The sequence below is a fragment of the Blennius ocellaris genome, assembly GCF_963422515.1.
Source record: "Blennius ocellaris genome assembly, chromosome: 7".
NCBI classification, from domain to species: domain Eukaryota; kingdom Metazoa; phylum Chordata; class Actinopteri; order Blenniiformes; family Blenniidae; genus Blennius; species Blennius ocellaris.
The window spans coordinates 2,767,315-2,783,363 of record NC_137656.1 but is presented as its reverse complement, the minus strand read 5'-3'; the positions used below and the strand labels follow the sequence as shown (position 1 = coordinate 2,783,363).

Genomic DNA, 16,049 nt, shown 5'->3' with positions numbered 1-16,049 from the left:
AATTGTGTCAATATTTCAAGAGAATAAATAAAGAAGTACGTAAGTAAGTAAGTACCTAACTAACTAACTGCATAGTTATGTAAATAAATAAATAAGTCAGTCGTGAATAACTAAGGAAGTAAATTACAAACTTACTAAGTAACTCAATAAATAAGTAAGTAAATAAGACAGTGACCCACAAACTCACAAACAAACTAAATAGATAAATAAAGTAAATAAATAAAAAATAAAGAAGTAATTTAATAAATCACTAACCAAACTAGCTAGTTAAATAAATAAAGAAGTAACTAACTCACTACATAGATAAGTATATAAATAAATAAGTCAGTCAGTAAATAACTAAGGAAGTAACTAACAAACTTACTAAGTAACTCAATAAATAAGTAAGTAAATAAGACAGTAACCCACAAACTCACTAACTAACAAACTAGTTAAATAAAGTAAATAAAGAAATAATAATGAAGTAAATAAATAAATCACTAACCAAACTAACTAGTTAAATAAATAAAGAAGTAAGTAACTAACTATATAGTTAAGTAAATAAATAAATAAATAAGTCAGTCAGTAAATAACTAAGGAAGTAACTAACAAACTTATTATTAACTAAGTAACTAAATAAATAAGTAAATAAAACAGTAACCCACAAAGTCACTCACGAACACACTCACTAAATAAATAAAGTAAATAAATAAAAAAAATTAAGAAATAATTTAATAAATCACTCACCAAACTAACTAGTTAAATAAATCAAGAAGTAACTAACTAACTACATAGATAAGTAAACAAATAAGTCGGTCAGTAAATAACTAAGGAAGTAACTAACAAATTTACTAACTAAGTAACTAAATAAAGTAAATAAATAAAAAAAATAAAGAAGTAATTAAATAAATCACTAACCAAACTAACTACTTAAATTAATAAAGAAGTAACTAACGAATTAAATAGTTAAGTAAATAAATAACCAAACAAACAAGTGAGTAAATAAATCACTAACTCATTAAATAAATAAAGACGTAAATAAATACATGAATTAAAAAAATTTAAAAATAAAGAAGTCAGTAAATAAATCCTTAACTAACAAACTAACTAAATAAATAAAGAAGTAAATAAATAAACTAACTAAAGAGAGAAACAAACAAACAAACCTACGTATGTAGATATATTCCTAGGGTATGGACAGAGTTATGTCTGTATATTTTGTGTACTGATGGTATTATTATATTCATTGTGAGTAAGAACTTTTCACTTTTCCCTCTGAATGAGTCAATCGGGTCTTTTATCTCCATGCAAATTATTTTCTTTGTGTCGTGATTAAAGTTCCAATTCAACTGTTTATCCCAAAACCTGGAGCGAAAAATAAATAAACACCAGAGATGCAAGAATCACGTCAGACGAAAACGAGCGTCCCCTGTGAAGCGTCCCAGAGCCGATCGGCTTTCGTCTTCCGTCTCAGGTGGAACGAGTTTAGAGAGGCACAGTTTGGCGTTCGCGTCACCGTGGCGACCGCGGGCGAGTGAAAGACCTGCGTTTGAGACCCACCTGCCGTCCCGCTGTATCCGCCCACGTGGACCTTGTAGCGCGTCCGCGGCTCGGAGACGGAGAACTTGTCGTACTGCGCGTAGGCCGCCTCGCCTTTGTCTCGCAGGTCCACTCGCAGCTCGTACTGACCGCCGGCCGTGATCTTATGCAGGTTGGACAGACCTGGGGACAGACCGGGGGGGGGGGACAGTCACAAACTCCACTTTCAGCCTCCGTTATTTTTGTTTCGGCTGAAACGACGGAAACACTGAAAACTATGTAATTAGCATGTCAAACCAGGAGGTGGTGCTGTTGGGTGTTTTTTTTTTTTTTTTTTTGTAATGAAACTACATATACATGCAGCAGAGAATAATACGCTCTAAAACATTAACAATGGCGAGTGCACGGACATTGTTGTGGACAGACGACCAAGTTGGACTGTTATTAGTGTGACTGTCAAAATAAAAGTACCAAGTCCCAGGAGAATATGGACCGGGAGTCCTGACACTCTATTGTCCACCACCTGAGCATGTGCACATTCGCAGTGGCGGGCGTTTCTGCTGTCTACTCGTAAACGAGGGCCGGGTCGTTCCCAGTAAAGTCTCGTTTTCGCCCGTCTCCATGGCGATAAAGCGAAAATCGAAAGTTTCCACTCTCTGAGCCGTTTTCAAAAAAATTGCCTTTGCGGTGGCTCCGAGCACCGTTTCTCATGCAAACAGACTCCCAAAATGCAACGGGGTGGATTTGGTTTTCACTGGAAATCGTTGCCGTGGAAACGCAGCTACAGCTTCTTTCCCCCGGCCATCAGGCTTCTAAATGCCAAATAACATTATAACATCACACTGTGCAATATCACACTGTGCAATTATTCCATTTTAATCGATCCCATTTCTCATCCTGCTCTTTTATTTATCGTTCATATGCACCTTATTTTAACTGTTTGACTGTTTGCACTACTTTTTAAAATATATTTAAATGCATTTTTTTTATGCCTTTTTTACCGGTTGCTAAGCAACGACATTTCGTTGCCAGTTCGTCACAGCGTGATGTACCGTGCAATGACAATAAAGAAAGTCCAAGTCCAAGGCCAAACGGGCCCTCAGACAAAAAACAAACAAAAAACACAAAAAAAAATTTAAAGTTACCCACCCAGCCAGAACTCGTCGTTCATGTCCCCGAAACCAGCCGTGTAATTCTTCCAGTTACGGAAAAACTCCAATCGGCCGCTCTGACGTCGAAGGAAAACCTGCAAACACACACACATACACACACACACACACACACACACACACACACACACACACATAAATTTGAATGTTTCTGTGTGACTCTATAGCTCCGCCTCCCCGCTTTTTGAACTTACGATCCATCCGCCTCCGTCGGTGGTCATGTCGCAGTGAACCTGCAGCGGCTGGCTCTCGTCTCCGCCCACGTAGACGGTGTAGAGGCCGGAGGACGTGTCTCCGTTCAGCAGGGCCTGCGAGCAGTCCCTCGGGTGTCTGTACAGGACGCCGGCTGCAATAAACAAGCAAACAAACACAAAGAGGAACCCGTCAGGATTGGAACCACCAGCGTGCTGCGGTCTAAGCAGTTAATCCTGGTGAAAATAAATGTTCAATCCAACAAACTGCCGTTAAACCCGAAAGAAGAAGAAGATAAACAGATGATCACATAAATAACAATCCAGACTTCATGACACACGCTCCAATTTTTTTCAATCACAAACACAAACAATTACATGTTTGAAAAGAAGGTCGGAAGAAGTAGAACTCTTATTTTCACGTGTTGTAAAAGGAAAACTCATTAAATGTTGATTAAACTTCTTAATAATAAGATACTTTGTTGCACTAAAATAAAGACTTAAACTTCTAGTTATTTTTACATTTTAGTGTAAAAATTCACCAATTATGATGCTAAAATTATACTTTTTAAGACGTTCAGATTTTGCTCTTAAGCAGGTCTGTTAGTGATTAAGTTAACATGAAATGTTGCTTTTTGCACTCATTTATAGAATCAGTGACTTTGTGGAACTTCAACTCGTCGAAACATTTCTGGTTTTAGGGGGGAAACAAATAACAACAACAGTGGCCCCAGGATACGTCCTTGTGGAACACCACATTAAAAACAACTGGATTTGAGGCCAAATGAAAAAAACTCCAAACAATACTATTGTTTTCAGTTTTTACTTCTTTATTTCTACATTTTGCAACATTTTCTATAAAATGCAGCAGTGGATTTATGTTTTAAACTCTAATGTTTGTTTGCTAGTTAGCTAAACGAGTCCGCGGCTACCAAGCATCATAATGTTCCTTTCTAGAGGAAAAAATAAAAAATCTTATCTGTACTTTGTTCAGCAGTTTGTTGCTTTGAATAAAGATATTTTAGACAGTTTACGTAAAAAAACAACAAAAAAAAACCTATTTTTAACTAAAAAAGTGCACATTTTTATGACTTTTCTCAACTCTGGGTCAGTTTGTGGTGACTCTGGATTGTCAGATGAACGTTTTCAACCTGCATTGAAGTAATGGATTACATTCGAGACTGTTGTGTCTGCTGTGTGTCGCGGAGCCGCGCTGGCGACCAACTCACTGGTGGTGAAGACGGTGGAGATGACCCGGCTCCTCTTGGGCCCGGCGAGCGCCTGCAGCCTCACGGAGTACTCTGTGGAGGCGCTGAGCTGAGCCATGTTGTACGACACGGCGGTGGGGCTGAGGACGACTTCCTGCGGGGGAAAACGACAAAGATAACGTCGTGCTGCGCGCCGAGAGCAAAACTGACAACACGGAAAACAATTAAAAACGTTCAATTCTGCCACAATTCTGAAAGCGTGCTCGTCATAAACGCAACTCCTACATCAATATGACACGTTGACGCGCACAGCCTTCGGGTATCGACTGCACATTGAGTCTAAGTTAGACTTTGACAGGTGGATAAAGGTTAATGCCGAACCCTTTAAAAAAGTAGTATCGGTTAACGTTAACAGACTCCCAGTTAATGACGTCATATTATTCAGCTTTTCAACACTCACATGGTCTCATTGGTCCAAAAACACTGCAATTAAAGTTTATTGCTCCAAATCCAGCTTTTCCTTGATTTTTTTCCTCCATTTGAATATCGGATCCTAGGAGCTACATTCAGAATCTGCTGTGTCTGTGTGAGCTGGACTGGCTCCGCCCACACACACGCCAAATCTATGGGAAGAGGAGGAAGTCCTTCCTCTCATGGCGCCATGTGCCAGAGCGGAGCTGCCTGATTGTGGGAGGAGTCAAAGGGGGAGGAGCCAACCTTGACTGTGATTGGCTAAAACCCCCGATGACACTATATAGGGTTTGATTTCTGATTGGCTGGTAGGAGCAACACACTTTTTAAAACCTGGAACAAGCCAGGGAGAGAGAGGACACACTTTCTTCACTTCTGGGGAGTCGTTCCAGGTGTGGAGACGATTATTACTGCTGGAAAAACCTTTAGAAAGTGAATTCTGCATAATATGACCTTTTAACAGCTGAAAATTAAAGCCTAATTTTGGGGTGTATTATTAGAGCAAAACTATTTGTCAATGTCTCTGGAGAGTTGTCTGTCAGTATTCAAATCTGTCTGTCCACGTGTAACAGCGATTTGTCAGTGGTAACCGGAATCTGCAAAAGTCGCCTTAAAATGCGTCTGTGATCAGGTTCAAATGTGTAAAAATCGTCTGAAAACCTCAATAAAAACCTGTACATGTAATACAAATCGGTTGATGTCTACAAAGAGATTAAAAAATAGAAAAGTCACAGACGAATTCCTTCAAAATAATGGTCTTGGGACAGACGGTGAGGTGAGGCTGACCCTCGTCAGGCCGGCGGCCGACTCGTAGGTGAGGATGTATCCGGTGATGTCGGCTCGGGGACGCCTCCAGGTCAGCATGGCGTTCTCCGTCTGGACGTTGCTGGCCGTCAGGTGCTGGGGGGCGTCCACGTCTGGAAACGCAAAAACCGAATTAGCTTCAGTTTTTTGTTTTTTAGTTTTTGTTTTTTTCGCCGTCCGATCGCCTCAAACTCGTCACTTCCTCCTCTCAACGCAGGAAAACGCACCGGTGGTGAACTCGGTGGTGGTGGCGGCGCTCTTGGCCAGGTCCCTCACGGCGTACACCTTCACCGTGTAGTGCGTCGCCGGCGCCAGAGAGCTCATCTCGTATTCCACCACGTTGCCCGACACGTGCTCCATCACCGACGCCCCTAGAGGGCGACAAGACACACACACACACACACACACACACAAAGGTCAGAGGTCAGAGATGTCAGCGAGTGAGACTGACATTTTCATGTTTACTACTTATTTCTAAATAGTCAACTATACGTTGTACAAGTGCATGTGAGGGGGAAATAAGACTTTGTTAGTTAATTTGACAGTTATTCCTTTATTTTAAGATTTAAATTCTTGCATTTGGAAAAAATAAGGAAAATATCCAATGTTATGAAATATTTTAAGTTTTATTTGTAATTTTTCATGATTTATCAGCCAAGATATTGAAAAACAAAACAAAACAGTGTATTGTTCCATCTGTTCTCCACTCAGTGGTAAGTTTGGTTGGTTTGTTCTTTGACAGCTGGGCTTAAGACGTTTCTTTAATAAAGCTTAATAAAGCTTATAGTTACGGCTGCTTCAGGCCACCCTGGACCCTTTTCTAGTCAAGCTGCTGCAGGTTACCACAATGAACTTCCTTCCTTTCACACTCAAAATGTTTATTACACTATTACATGTTACTAACATCTCTTTCCTCTACTTCCTGTCTGTCTATCGTATCTATTTCTCTCCTTTCGTTAAAGGAGAATTTTTCCTTTCCGCCGTCTCCTCTACATGTGGAATTGTTGTTTTTTCCTCTATAAAAGTTCCCGTAATGAGCGTGTCGTATTGGATGCCATAGAAATAACGTTGAATTGAATTGAACTTCTCTTTTAATCATTTTTGTGTTTTCTATTGAATGACAGGAGGGTAAAGTCACATGTTTAGGAACATCTGGAAGGTCCTTTTATGGTCTTTAATAGAAATGTATTCTAATTCATCTGAGAAAGTCATTAAAAGACCAAAATCTTAAAAATAGCACAACATTAAGAAGAATACAAGATAAAAAAAATTTAAAAAACCTAATAAAACATATATTTGATGCACATAAATATCCTTTTTTAAGATGTATTTTAAAAGTTTTAATCATTTTTAAATAAGAAACCTTTGCGTGCCTCGTTGATTAACAGTGAATCTCGATGTAGAAACATTTAAAATCAAACATGTTAGAAAAATATCCACAGGATTACTGAACAAAAAGCTGAAATTCTTAAGCGGAGGTGCAGAAAGCCAACTGAGTTTTTAAAACGTGATTTGAATGAAACGTGTCAGATCAGCACAATGACAGTTCAGTATTAAAATTGAGACGTCGCTCGTTTCGCAAAAGGACGAGCAGGAAATGTGTCCGATTGTATATGAAAATAATAAACCTGTGTCTGCGAGGTACGTGATGACGTATCCGTCCACGGTGGCGATGGCCGGCTGCCACAGCAGCAGAGCCTCAGTGTCCGTGATGTTGACCGCCGTCAGGCCGCGGGGTTTGTCCAGAGCTGGAACACACACACACACACACACACACACACACAGATATTATCAACCTTTTAATTATCCACATTCCCCGATTCTGACCCCCGAAAAGTGTCGGATTTGTCGCATCGGGATTTTGAGTTACCTGTGGTGACGCTGTCCGACCCCGGCTCGCTCTCCCGGGAGCCTTTGACCGCCACCACGGTGACCTCGTACGTGACCCCGGGCGTCAGGTTGGGCAGCACGGTCTGAGAGTCGGAGCCGTCCACCGTCAGCGTCTTGGCGTTTCCTGGGAGGGCCGACAGCTCACGTCACGCGCCCGGCCAAAGCTCGCGATCAGTAAATGTAAACAATCTTAGTTTGTTGGGTTTTTTTTGGTTTTATTAATCACCTGAAACAGGTAAAGCGTGAGTGTGAACCTTGTGTCTCAGTGACGACGAAGGTTAATCGTTCTGCTCAGAGCTCAGTGGAGCTTATTGCTTTCAGGATCAACAGAAACAACACAAATTATCGTGCTGCAAATAAAACACATTGAGCTTTATTATTTGCATATAGATGAACTGTGAGGAGATTAGAATTATCCGTCTGATTCAGTATTTGTTAATCCAGATGTCATGAAATGTGGAAACTTTGAACAATGTGGAAACTTTGAATATTGTGAATACTCACAAAGTTCCAGATAACAAACACATCGTTTCCTGTTTTGTTTCCCTGTTTTGTCAATATCATCTTGATAATCAGTCAATATAGGTTATAGAGAACACGCCAATCCTTTATTTATTGAAAATAAACTTCTTAAAGTTAAGGACCTTGTCGACTTAAAAATTTGGATTATTATGTGGAAAGCAAAACAAACAAAACAAATTGCCAAACGATGTTCAAAGTAATTTTGTTGCACAAACCATTCGCCAGAGGAGAAAATATAATTTTCAGAACAATGTTTGCACGGACATCGTTGAAACAGAAAGGTCTATCTATTTATGGAGTATAAACTGTGGAACTCTTTAAGTGTGGAATTTAAATGTTGTTCCGAGTGTTTACCAATTTAAGAAAATGTACAAAGAGAAAATTCTGAGAGACTACGAACATTTTTTTTTTTAAATAGTTGACTGTACCTGTAGAGCTGTGAGACAAAAGGAGGCTGTTTTTGTTAAGTTTTGTGAATCGAATTGATTTGATTTTGTTGTAAAGTTGCAAATAGGAACAGATAAGACAAGATTAATCTTCTCTCTGTTCCTTTTTGTTCATGTATGGATGACAAATATATATATATATATTGTGAAATGGCATGACACAACATGAACAAATAAATAAAATAAATAAATAAATATCTCTCCTGCTTTAGAGTGGATTTCTGTACGTGGCCAGCAGGGGGCAGCATCAGTCCGTCGTGTACAGTAAAGACACTCCTGAGGTATGAACAGCTGCTGCAGCAGCCAGGGTGTGCGCACTGTGTAAACTCAGTAATGAGGCGTCGTCGCACTGTGAAATCAGCTAAATGGAAGAAATCACGGCATTTTGTTCGACAATCTGTTGGCCAGGCGTCACAAATCGTTTCCTCATTTCCTCCGTGTTGTGGCCCGTACTGACCTCCGTGGGCCGGCATGTAGGTGACCCGGTAGCTGTCCACCCGGGCCCTCGGGGTCACCCAGTGGACGGTGGCCGACGTGTCGGTCACGTCGGAGAAGCGGATGCCTTTGGGGGAGCCCATGTCTGACACACACAAACACATAGAAGACAGAGGACAGTGAGTTGGTGGGTGTGCCGACGTGTTGCGTTCCGCGATGGAAACGAAGCAGCGGGACGTGCAAAGACACAGAGAGACTGTTATTGTAGCTGAAGCAGATCCACCACCCAAAAGAAGACGGAGCGGGACAAAAAAGAGAGGGTGGGGTGGGATGGGGGGGGGTGGCCCGGAGGCCTGCGGGAGTGGGTGGAGGGGGGGTCCTGGAGGGGTGGGCACTGGGCTGGAGTCAGAGGCCCTTCCTGGTTAAGAGCGAAGCCGCAGTATCTCGCGTGACAGACCTGAGGAGATTAACTTGCCCCCATTTCATGGACACACAAAAGTGATACATGCGCCACGCAACCCAAGAGCAAAGCCTAAACCCTCAGGGAGGACACGGACCCCACCCCACCCCACCACCACACCACCACCTAAAACCACCACAGAACACCTCTCCTCACAAAGACAACACATGTGGCAGGACGGAGACGCACTACTCAGCGACACAGAGCTGAAAAGACGGGAGAAAAAGCTGAGCAATAACCTGTATTCAATTTTTTACATCTGAATTGATAAAGTGCTGCAGGATTTAGTGCAAAAACATTAAAACAATTAAAAAACAGAGCATATATTCTGCTTCTTGTTTATGTCTTTTCACTCTCTGTGCATGTATTACCATATAAGTAGCTTTAATGTGTATAAATTGAGTAAATTTAAATGGAACTGTTTCTCTATTAGCAATATTTCTCTTTGGGCTACTTATCTTTTTGCTGTATCTGTTTCTCAATATGTTTGTTTTTAAATATATTTTAAATTAGTTGGTCTATTTGTTCTGATTAAAGTAGCTAAGAGTCAAAAATGGTGGATACATTTATTAATGATTATTATTTGGTTTCACTCGGATTGAATTAATGTGGGATTTTGTTCATTTTTGTGCATTTGTTTATTTTCAACTTGGAATTCTGACCTAAACTTTTGACCTGAAGGGGGCGGGGCTTACGTCTGACACTCACCTGAGAACACAACCTGGAATTCTCAAGTCAAATGAGTTTTTTTTCTGCTTATGAAACTGTAAAATAATTCAGAGATTTTGAGCTACTAGATATTCTGCTTCTCAAATTTGATATTCCTTAAAGTTTTTCGATCTGGTACCGAGTAATGAGATGGGTCAGAGGAATGTAGACTATACATGTTAATAAATACGAGCTTAATTTGACCCTTAATCTTTTTATGTCTTTCGTGAACTCAAATAAAAGGAATTTCAAGAATTGATGAGTACGCTATAACAGTTCCTTTAAAACATTGCGATTGTTAAGAGATCCCACGTTGAGACTAATAAGACAAAAGTATTGAATCCTGTAACTTGGATTTGATCAAAATTACCAAAAATTATAGTGTTATTGATTCACTTTGGCTTTAAAAAAAGCCAAAAGTTTCAGCATCACTCTGTATTGTCATAACGCTGCATCATCGGTGTAGAGGTTTATTTTCCTGGTAGTAGGATGTGAAGCAACTAAAAGAAGAGCCAGATCCGGCGGCAGCCTGTGAGGAGGTTTGTTGGTTTGAGCCTCTGGTGAAGGACAAGGGACGTAGTGAGGCTCCCGCCATCCACTGGAACCGCTCAGGAACACCAAGAACCCGACACACAGCGAGCTTCGGACGAACACCGCCGGCGCTTTGCCGAGAGGTTAGCAGACAACACAGACCGGAGGCGTCGAGGACGAGTGTTAGAACACAGCTGACTACTGACACCACAGGGACAACATCGGGCGGGGGGGGCGGCCAGCCCCGGACGTGACTTCCGTCCTTTAGAAAAACCGTGTACCTGTTCTCACCCGCTCCGTCAAAGACTTGGAGCGTTTTCCCAAAACCAGGCCGAACATTTCAATAGTGTACAGGGTGTCCTCGGCGAGGTCCGTCAGCTCGGCGCCCGTCTCCTCGCCGCCCAGCACCAGCTCTCTGGGCTGGCCGGGGTCGTCGGCCTCGCTCACCATCACCACAAACGTGTCAAAGACGTCTTCCTCGGCCTCCCAGGACAGCCTAAAGCTGCCGGGGCTCACGTCAGAGACCAGGAGATCCTGCACCTCCGGTTCGGCCTCTGAGTGACAGGGGGGGTTGCGACAGTTAGTTTCTCCTCCACTCCCCACTGGAACTTAAAGAGCTTTATTTGAGATTTGAAGAACAGCAGAAGAAGGCGGAGAAGTTTCCAGAGCGGAGAGACGAGAAGAGGAAAAAGTTCAGGTTGATCCAGACGAGCTGTTTCAGGCTTCGGACGTGTGATCCACCGATGTTAGTACGTGGTTAGTAAAGCTTTATTGAAAAATGTAATTTACCAGCATCATCTCATCTTCAATGTCATATACCGTTTTTAAAAAAAAACCCAGCTTTTTACATCTAAATTAGTGTTTTTCTCTATGGTCTAGTATTTTGACCAATGAAAAATGTAAATGTTCATGTTAATTCTTGAATAGATTTACAATCGAGTGCACAGGAGGTACCAGCTAACTGAGCTCATCATCAATGTTGTGGAAGCTACTGAAAAATTGTAATTAATTACAGTTACTGGATAAATCTTTAAAATTAGTTACTTCAATAGTGATTATAAATTAAACGCAAGTATTTGCTGGGGAAAGTAACTTTGCATCGTCGCCTGTTAGTGCAGTGAAATAAGGCTCAGATAGCGTTAGCATTATCATTAGTTGCCAGCACCGTGTTGGTCCGTTGAGTTTAGACGAAATGACATCAGTTAGTGGAGGAAGATGCTCTATAATGTGGATGTTAGCTGTTCTTGAAAGAAACTGATTTATGAATTGATACACATACAGACAGCTCTCACAAAGGAAATCCATTGGCTAATTAATTTACTTCAGCATTGAGCTAAAATTGGAAGTCACGTGTTTCTGCTTGAAATCTACACAAAGACAATTTTCCGGATTTACTGGGAAATGGGAAAAAGTCCAGATTCGTGTTCGGACAAAATTGAAAAAAAGGTCAAATCAAAGCCTGGAAAGAAAATTAATTTGTCATTTTCCATTTTCACTTTGCCTTAGTATGTCTATTTAAGAATTCTTTACCTTTATATGACAATGACGTTTTGTGAAATGCTCACAAAGCTTCTCCGTAAATAATTTCATTCAACATATTCAACATAAATGAGTCAAGACTGGAAACGTCCCCTACTGGTTGATGAGTTTAAGTAGCACAAAGCTAAAAGTCTTCCAGTGAAAATGTCTCGAGTTTACTTTGCCTCTGCAAGGAAAATCTATCCATCACGCAGATTTCACTGGTAATAATATTAAACGCGCCCAAGCTTTGATTCAATCGAGCGATCAAAGCAAAGCCACACGAGCCGCTCTTGAAATGATTTTCAAATTGCCAAAAATTCTTCGGGTCCAATCGACCGAGCGCAGATAAAAGCAAAGTGCCTGTGTCAAACAACAACAGCTGCTTCCCTCGGAATGGCGCGGCGGTACTGTACGGCGCGGCGCAATCACCGGCGCGCATGCAGATGGGAGCGTGTGCATGTGGCGCCGTAAAAGAGCTGGTAGTTAAGCAGTCATTAGCGGCGGCTAATAATGGCAGTGATAGGAAGAGGGGCTGAGAGACAGCAGGAGCCTCCAGCTGCTGGAGAAAGAGCTCCGTTTCTCCAGAGGACGAGTCCGCTGCAGCTAATTAGCCAGGGAAACTTCCGGAAGCGGCGCAGATGGATGCACGGACCGGACGGAGCTTTTAAAGCGGTCTGGATAGAAGCAGATATTAAGTGGGCTCGGGGAGAAGAGAGAAGAAAAAAAAAAAAAAGGAAAGGCTCAATAAAGCCCAGCGCCACTGCTCATTAAAACACTACACCAAATGTGAGGGTCTCAGGGGTCCTTGAACTCGCCTCAAACCCCCAGTTTTCTTTTTTTTTTTTGTAAGGGGGGGGTGGGGGGGCATTTGTTGTGAGAAGAAGCGGTGGAAATGAGAAGCAGAGCAGACAAATCCCAGGGAGCTGTCACTCTTCATTAGCCGCCGGGCGGCTTTAGCTGGTCAGTGGAGGAGAGGGAGGGCCGCGTCCATCAGCTAACATGTGCTAGCTCGCTACTGATTTCACCCTCCTCCTCCTCCTCCTCCTCTTCTTCTCCTCCAGCCTCCCCTTCAAGACCTGCGGGAACACAATCCCGGCTCTGTGTTTAGAGGAGGTACGTCGGCGCCAGCGGACCTCCTGAAAAGGAGGAGGAGGAGGGGGGGGGGGGTCTGGGTATCCGAACCCAGACTTGATAACTCTGGTCTGATACCAGCCTCGTCTCTTTGTGGCTCCATCAATCGCTCTCTCTGTTCGTCAAACTTTTCTCCCGTCTCTTCCCCTTCCTCCCGGCGGTCCGCCCCGCCGAGCGCCGCGCATAACGTGATCAAATTAGCCGGCGCTTCTTGTTATTCGCGAGTCGGGAATGTTTTATGGATTAAGCGATGCTAATGGAAAATGTCGGGATGTTTTTTTTTTTTTTTTATTCCGCCGTGCGATTAGCATGCACACAATGGGGCCGTGTTGAGCGCATGCCATATTCGGCGTGGCCCCAGAAGCCCCTGGCACCCCGGCACCAGAGCCCAGGGGCAATGGCAGCATGAGAATGAAGAGCGGTCCAGGCTGGAGGGGACTGGGGATGCATACAGACGAGAGGCCTCACACAAAGTGACAAAAGCGCCTCGGGGTTTTTTTTTTTTTTTTTCTGTCCTCCGCTCTGTCAGTCCTCCCATCTTTCTTCCACTTGACTGATTCTCATCAGTGAACCGCTGAATGATGATGATAGAAAAGATGTAGACGATTATTTGAATAAAAAAAAAAAAACTGAAAATTTTTTGGCGCTTCCCGTCTTTCCTCAGGTCGTCGTTGTTTGTGTTTGCAAAGCCGCATTGTTTTGGCCTCACTGTTTACAGCCCTCTCATTAGGCGCATACTGTGATTTACAGCTTTTTAATCGCAGATAATGACTGTGATTGGCGCGGTGGGCGGCGACTCCGCCGCACCTGTTGGTTCACCGCTGAAACAACACGCTGCCCCCCCCCCCTTTTATTTTAGATTATTATTTTATGTGCTTTTTTACCCAATCGAACAACAGACCAGGTGCCGCTTCAGGCTGGACTCGTACCAAAGAAGCGGACCGACGGCTCGGGCGTGGATCAAACGGCGGCGGACTGAAAGAACCCGTCTCGCCGGCGGCGAGCGAAGGGCGCCGTGCCCGACGGAGCAAGGAGATTTTGTTTACTCTGCGAAGGATAACTATCCTATCAGCTCTTCACGTGTGCTTCCAGCGATGCAGGTAAACAAGGAGGATTTGAAATGTCTCAACTGGAGATGAAGAAAAGATCCACACAAAGGAAACTTCAGCTGCGGAAATCCGTCAGAACAGCAAACATTTCTGTTTTGTTTTCATCGATATATGTGTAAATACCTGAGAGACACTGCAGACATCATTTATGGAAGTAACATCAACATTTCGAGAGAAAAAACTTCAAAGTGTGAAAAAAAAGTACCGAAGAAGCAAGTTTCAGTCATGAACATTCATCATATGAAGGTTTTTTGTTTTTTTTTTCCCCAAGGAAAGAATCTGACTAAGAAAAAGAAGCACAAGAGGTTTCGGTTGCACCGATTCAAGCAAATGAAACACCAAAAGAAGTTTTGTCACAAAGATTCATCGAGGAAAAGTTTCCATTGAAAATGAAGTGAAATTCATAGTATTTTTTGGGAAAAGCTTAAGCAAAAGAAGCAAAGAGCCAAAAAAGATAAGAAACATGACCAGAATCTATTTAACCTTGTGGAAATAGAGGAAGAAAACTCAGCATGAGTCAGCGTCTCAGGCCCCGTTTACGCGATTCAAGTGAAAATGGCGAGAATAAGGACCGGGAGTCGTGACACACCATTTATTATTGTCCACCGACTCGTGGAAGAGCCAAAAATAAATATATACTACAGTTGACGGAGCCTGATCATTTACAGAACGTGTTTGTAGGTGCCATATTAGTTATATAAGTATTTCATGGTAATTTAAGTTCATGGTACAATACATTTAGGATTTATATTAGTTTCGTTATTTAATTGTATTTAAATGTGTTGATTTAAGTTGTAAAATATTAATATTTGCATTATTGATGTTGCACACGAACGTTGATATTTCATTATTTTTTGTGTGGTGGATAAAAATAAGAGCCTGTAGCTTTAAGGAGTTAAGTTTCGTTTTTGAGGCTCGGAAGCTAGCATCGTGCTAAGACCGAGTTAGGAATGTGTACGAAGAGTGTTTGGTTCGAGGGATTTCGTGTGGAACAGGTGCTTGTCTTTTTGTATTTTTTGCCGAATAAATAACATAAAAGAGAGACCACTGTGGAGGACACACTTATTTTAAACGCGCGTCAGCGATAAGCTCCGGTGGACAGTGGAAGGTTTTACTGGAAAACCTACAGTGTTGTTTTTGCCCCTTTACACGACGACGGAGATGAAAGGGGTTTCGAAAGGCGTTCACGCACCGTGGTGTAAACCGACACACGAAATGCATTTTCACTTGAAGCGGTCGCCCTGGTTGTAAACGGGCCCTCATGCTAACTGAAGAACCGAAGTTGTAACTTTAAGAAAGAGCCGCAAGCTCTACAGGTTGTTGGTGGCCTAGGCCACAGACATCCTGACAGAAATCCGATGCTTTGACGAGCACGGGTTCAGAAAGCATCCCAGGACCTGGAAGCTAACCACGTTGAGATAGAGCAGAGGGGGATGGGGAAGCGCTGGTTAATCGGCTGGCAGAAGGAGGAATCGAGGGGACAGAGCGAGGCCTCGGCAGTGACGGCGGGGGGGGGGGGGGGGGGGGGGGTACCTGTGATGGTGTCCGCAAAGACGGGGTCTAACGCCAGCCCCTTGAACACCCCGTACAGGCTGACCCTGTACCAGGTGGCCGGGGAGAGGCCGGCGACGGCGAGGCTGCGAGCGTCGGCGGACGCCGTGTGGTTCTGCCACTCGGCGCCCGTCTCGGCGTCGGTAACCTCGACCAGAAAGGCCTCGAACGCACCGTCGTCCGAGGACCAGGACAAGAGGAAGCCGTCCCACGTCACGTCGCTGATGGTGACGTTGGTCACCAGGGGCTTCTCCTCCTCTGGGTGGCGACAGACACATCGACAACACACAGTGAACAGACGATTAGATCCTCGCGGACCCGGAGGTCAAGCCCACCGCCACGAAACCTCGACATTTCAAAACAGCTTCACACTTTCCACTTTCG

At 43.0% G+C, this 16,049-nt stretch overlaps 1 protein-coding gene across 1 annotated transcript in view; it reads right to left on the bottom strand.

Annotated features, from left to right (window-relative positions):
- Window positions 1-16,049, bottom strand: part of tncb (tenascin Cb) — a 65,327-nt gene that overhangs the window by 4,172 nt on the left and 45,106 nt on the right. The window contains exons 11-20 of the mRNA XM_080499148.1: window positions 15,648-15,923; window positions 8,677-8,799; window positions 7,232-7,375; window positions 6,990-7,109; window positions 5,589-5,732; window positions 5,344-5,474; window positions 4,108-4,240; window positions 2,882-3,033; window positions 2,668-2,764; window positions 1,540-1,701 (exon numbers count right to left, since the gene is read on the bottom strand). Coding sequence (XP_080355274.1) covers window positions 1,540-1,701; window positions 2,668-2,764; window positions 2,882-3,033; window positions 4,108-4,240; window positions 5,344-5,474; window positions 5,589-5,732; window positions 6,990-7,109; window positions 7,232-7,375; window positions 8,677-8,799; window positions 15,648-15,923 — 1,482 coding nt within the window. The remainder of the gene's footprint in view (window positions 1-1,539; window positions 1,702-2,667; window positions 2,765-2,881; window positions 3,034-4,107; window positions 4,241-5,343; window positions 5,475-5,588; window positions 5,733-6,989; window positions 7,110-7,231; window positions 7,376-8,676; window positions 8,800-15,647; window positions 15,924-16,049) is intronic.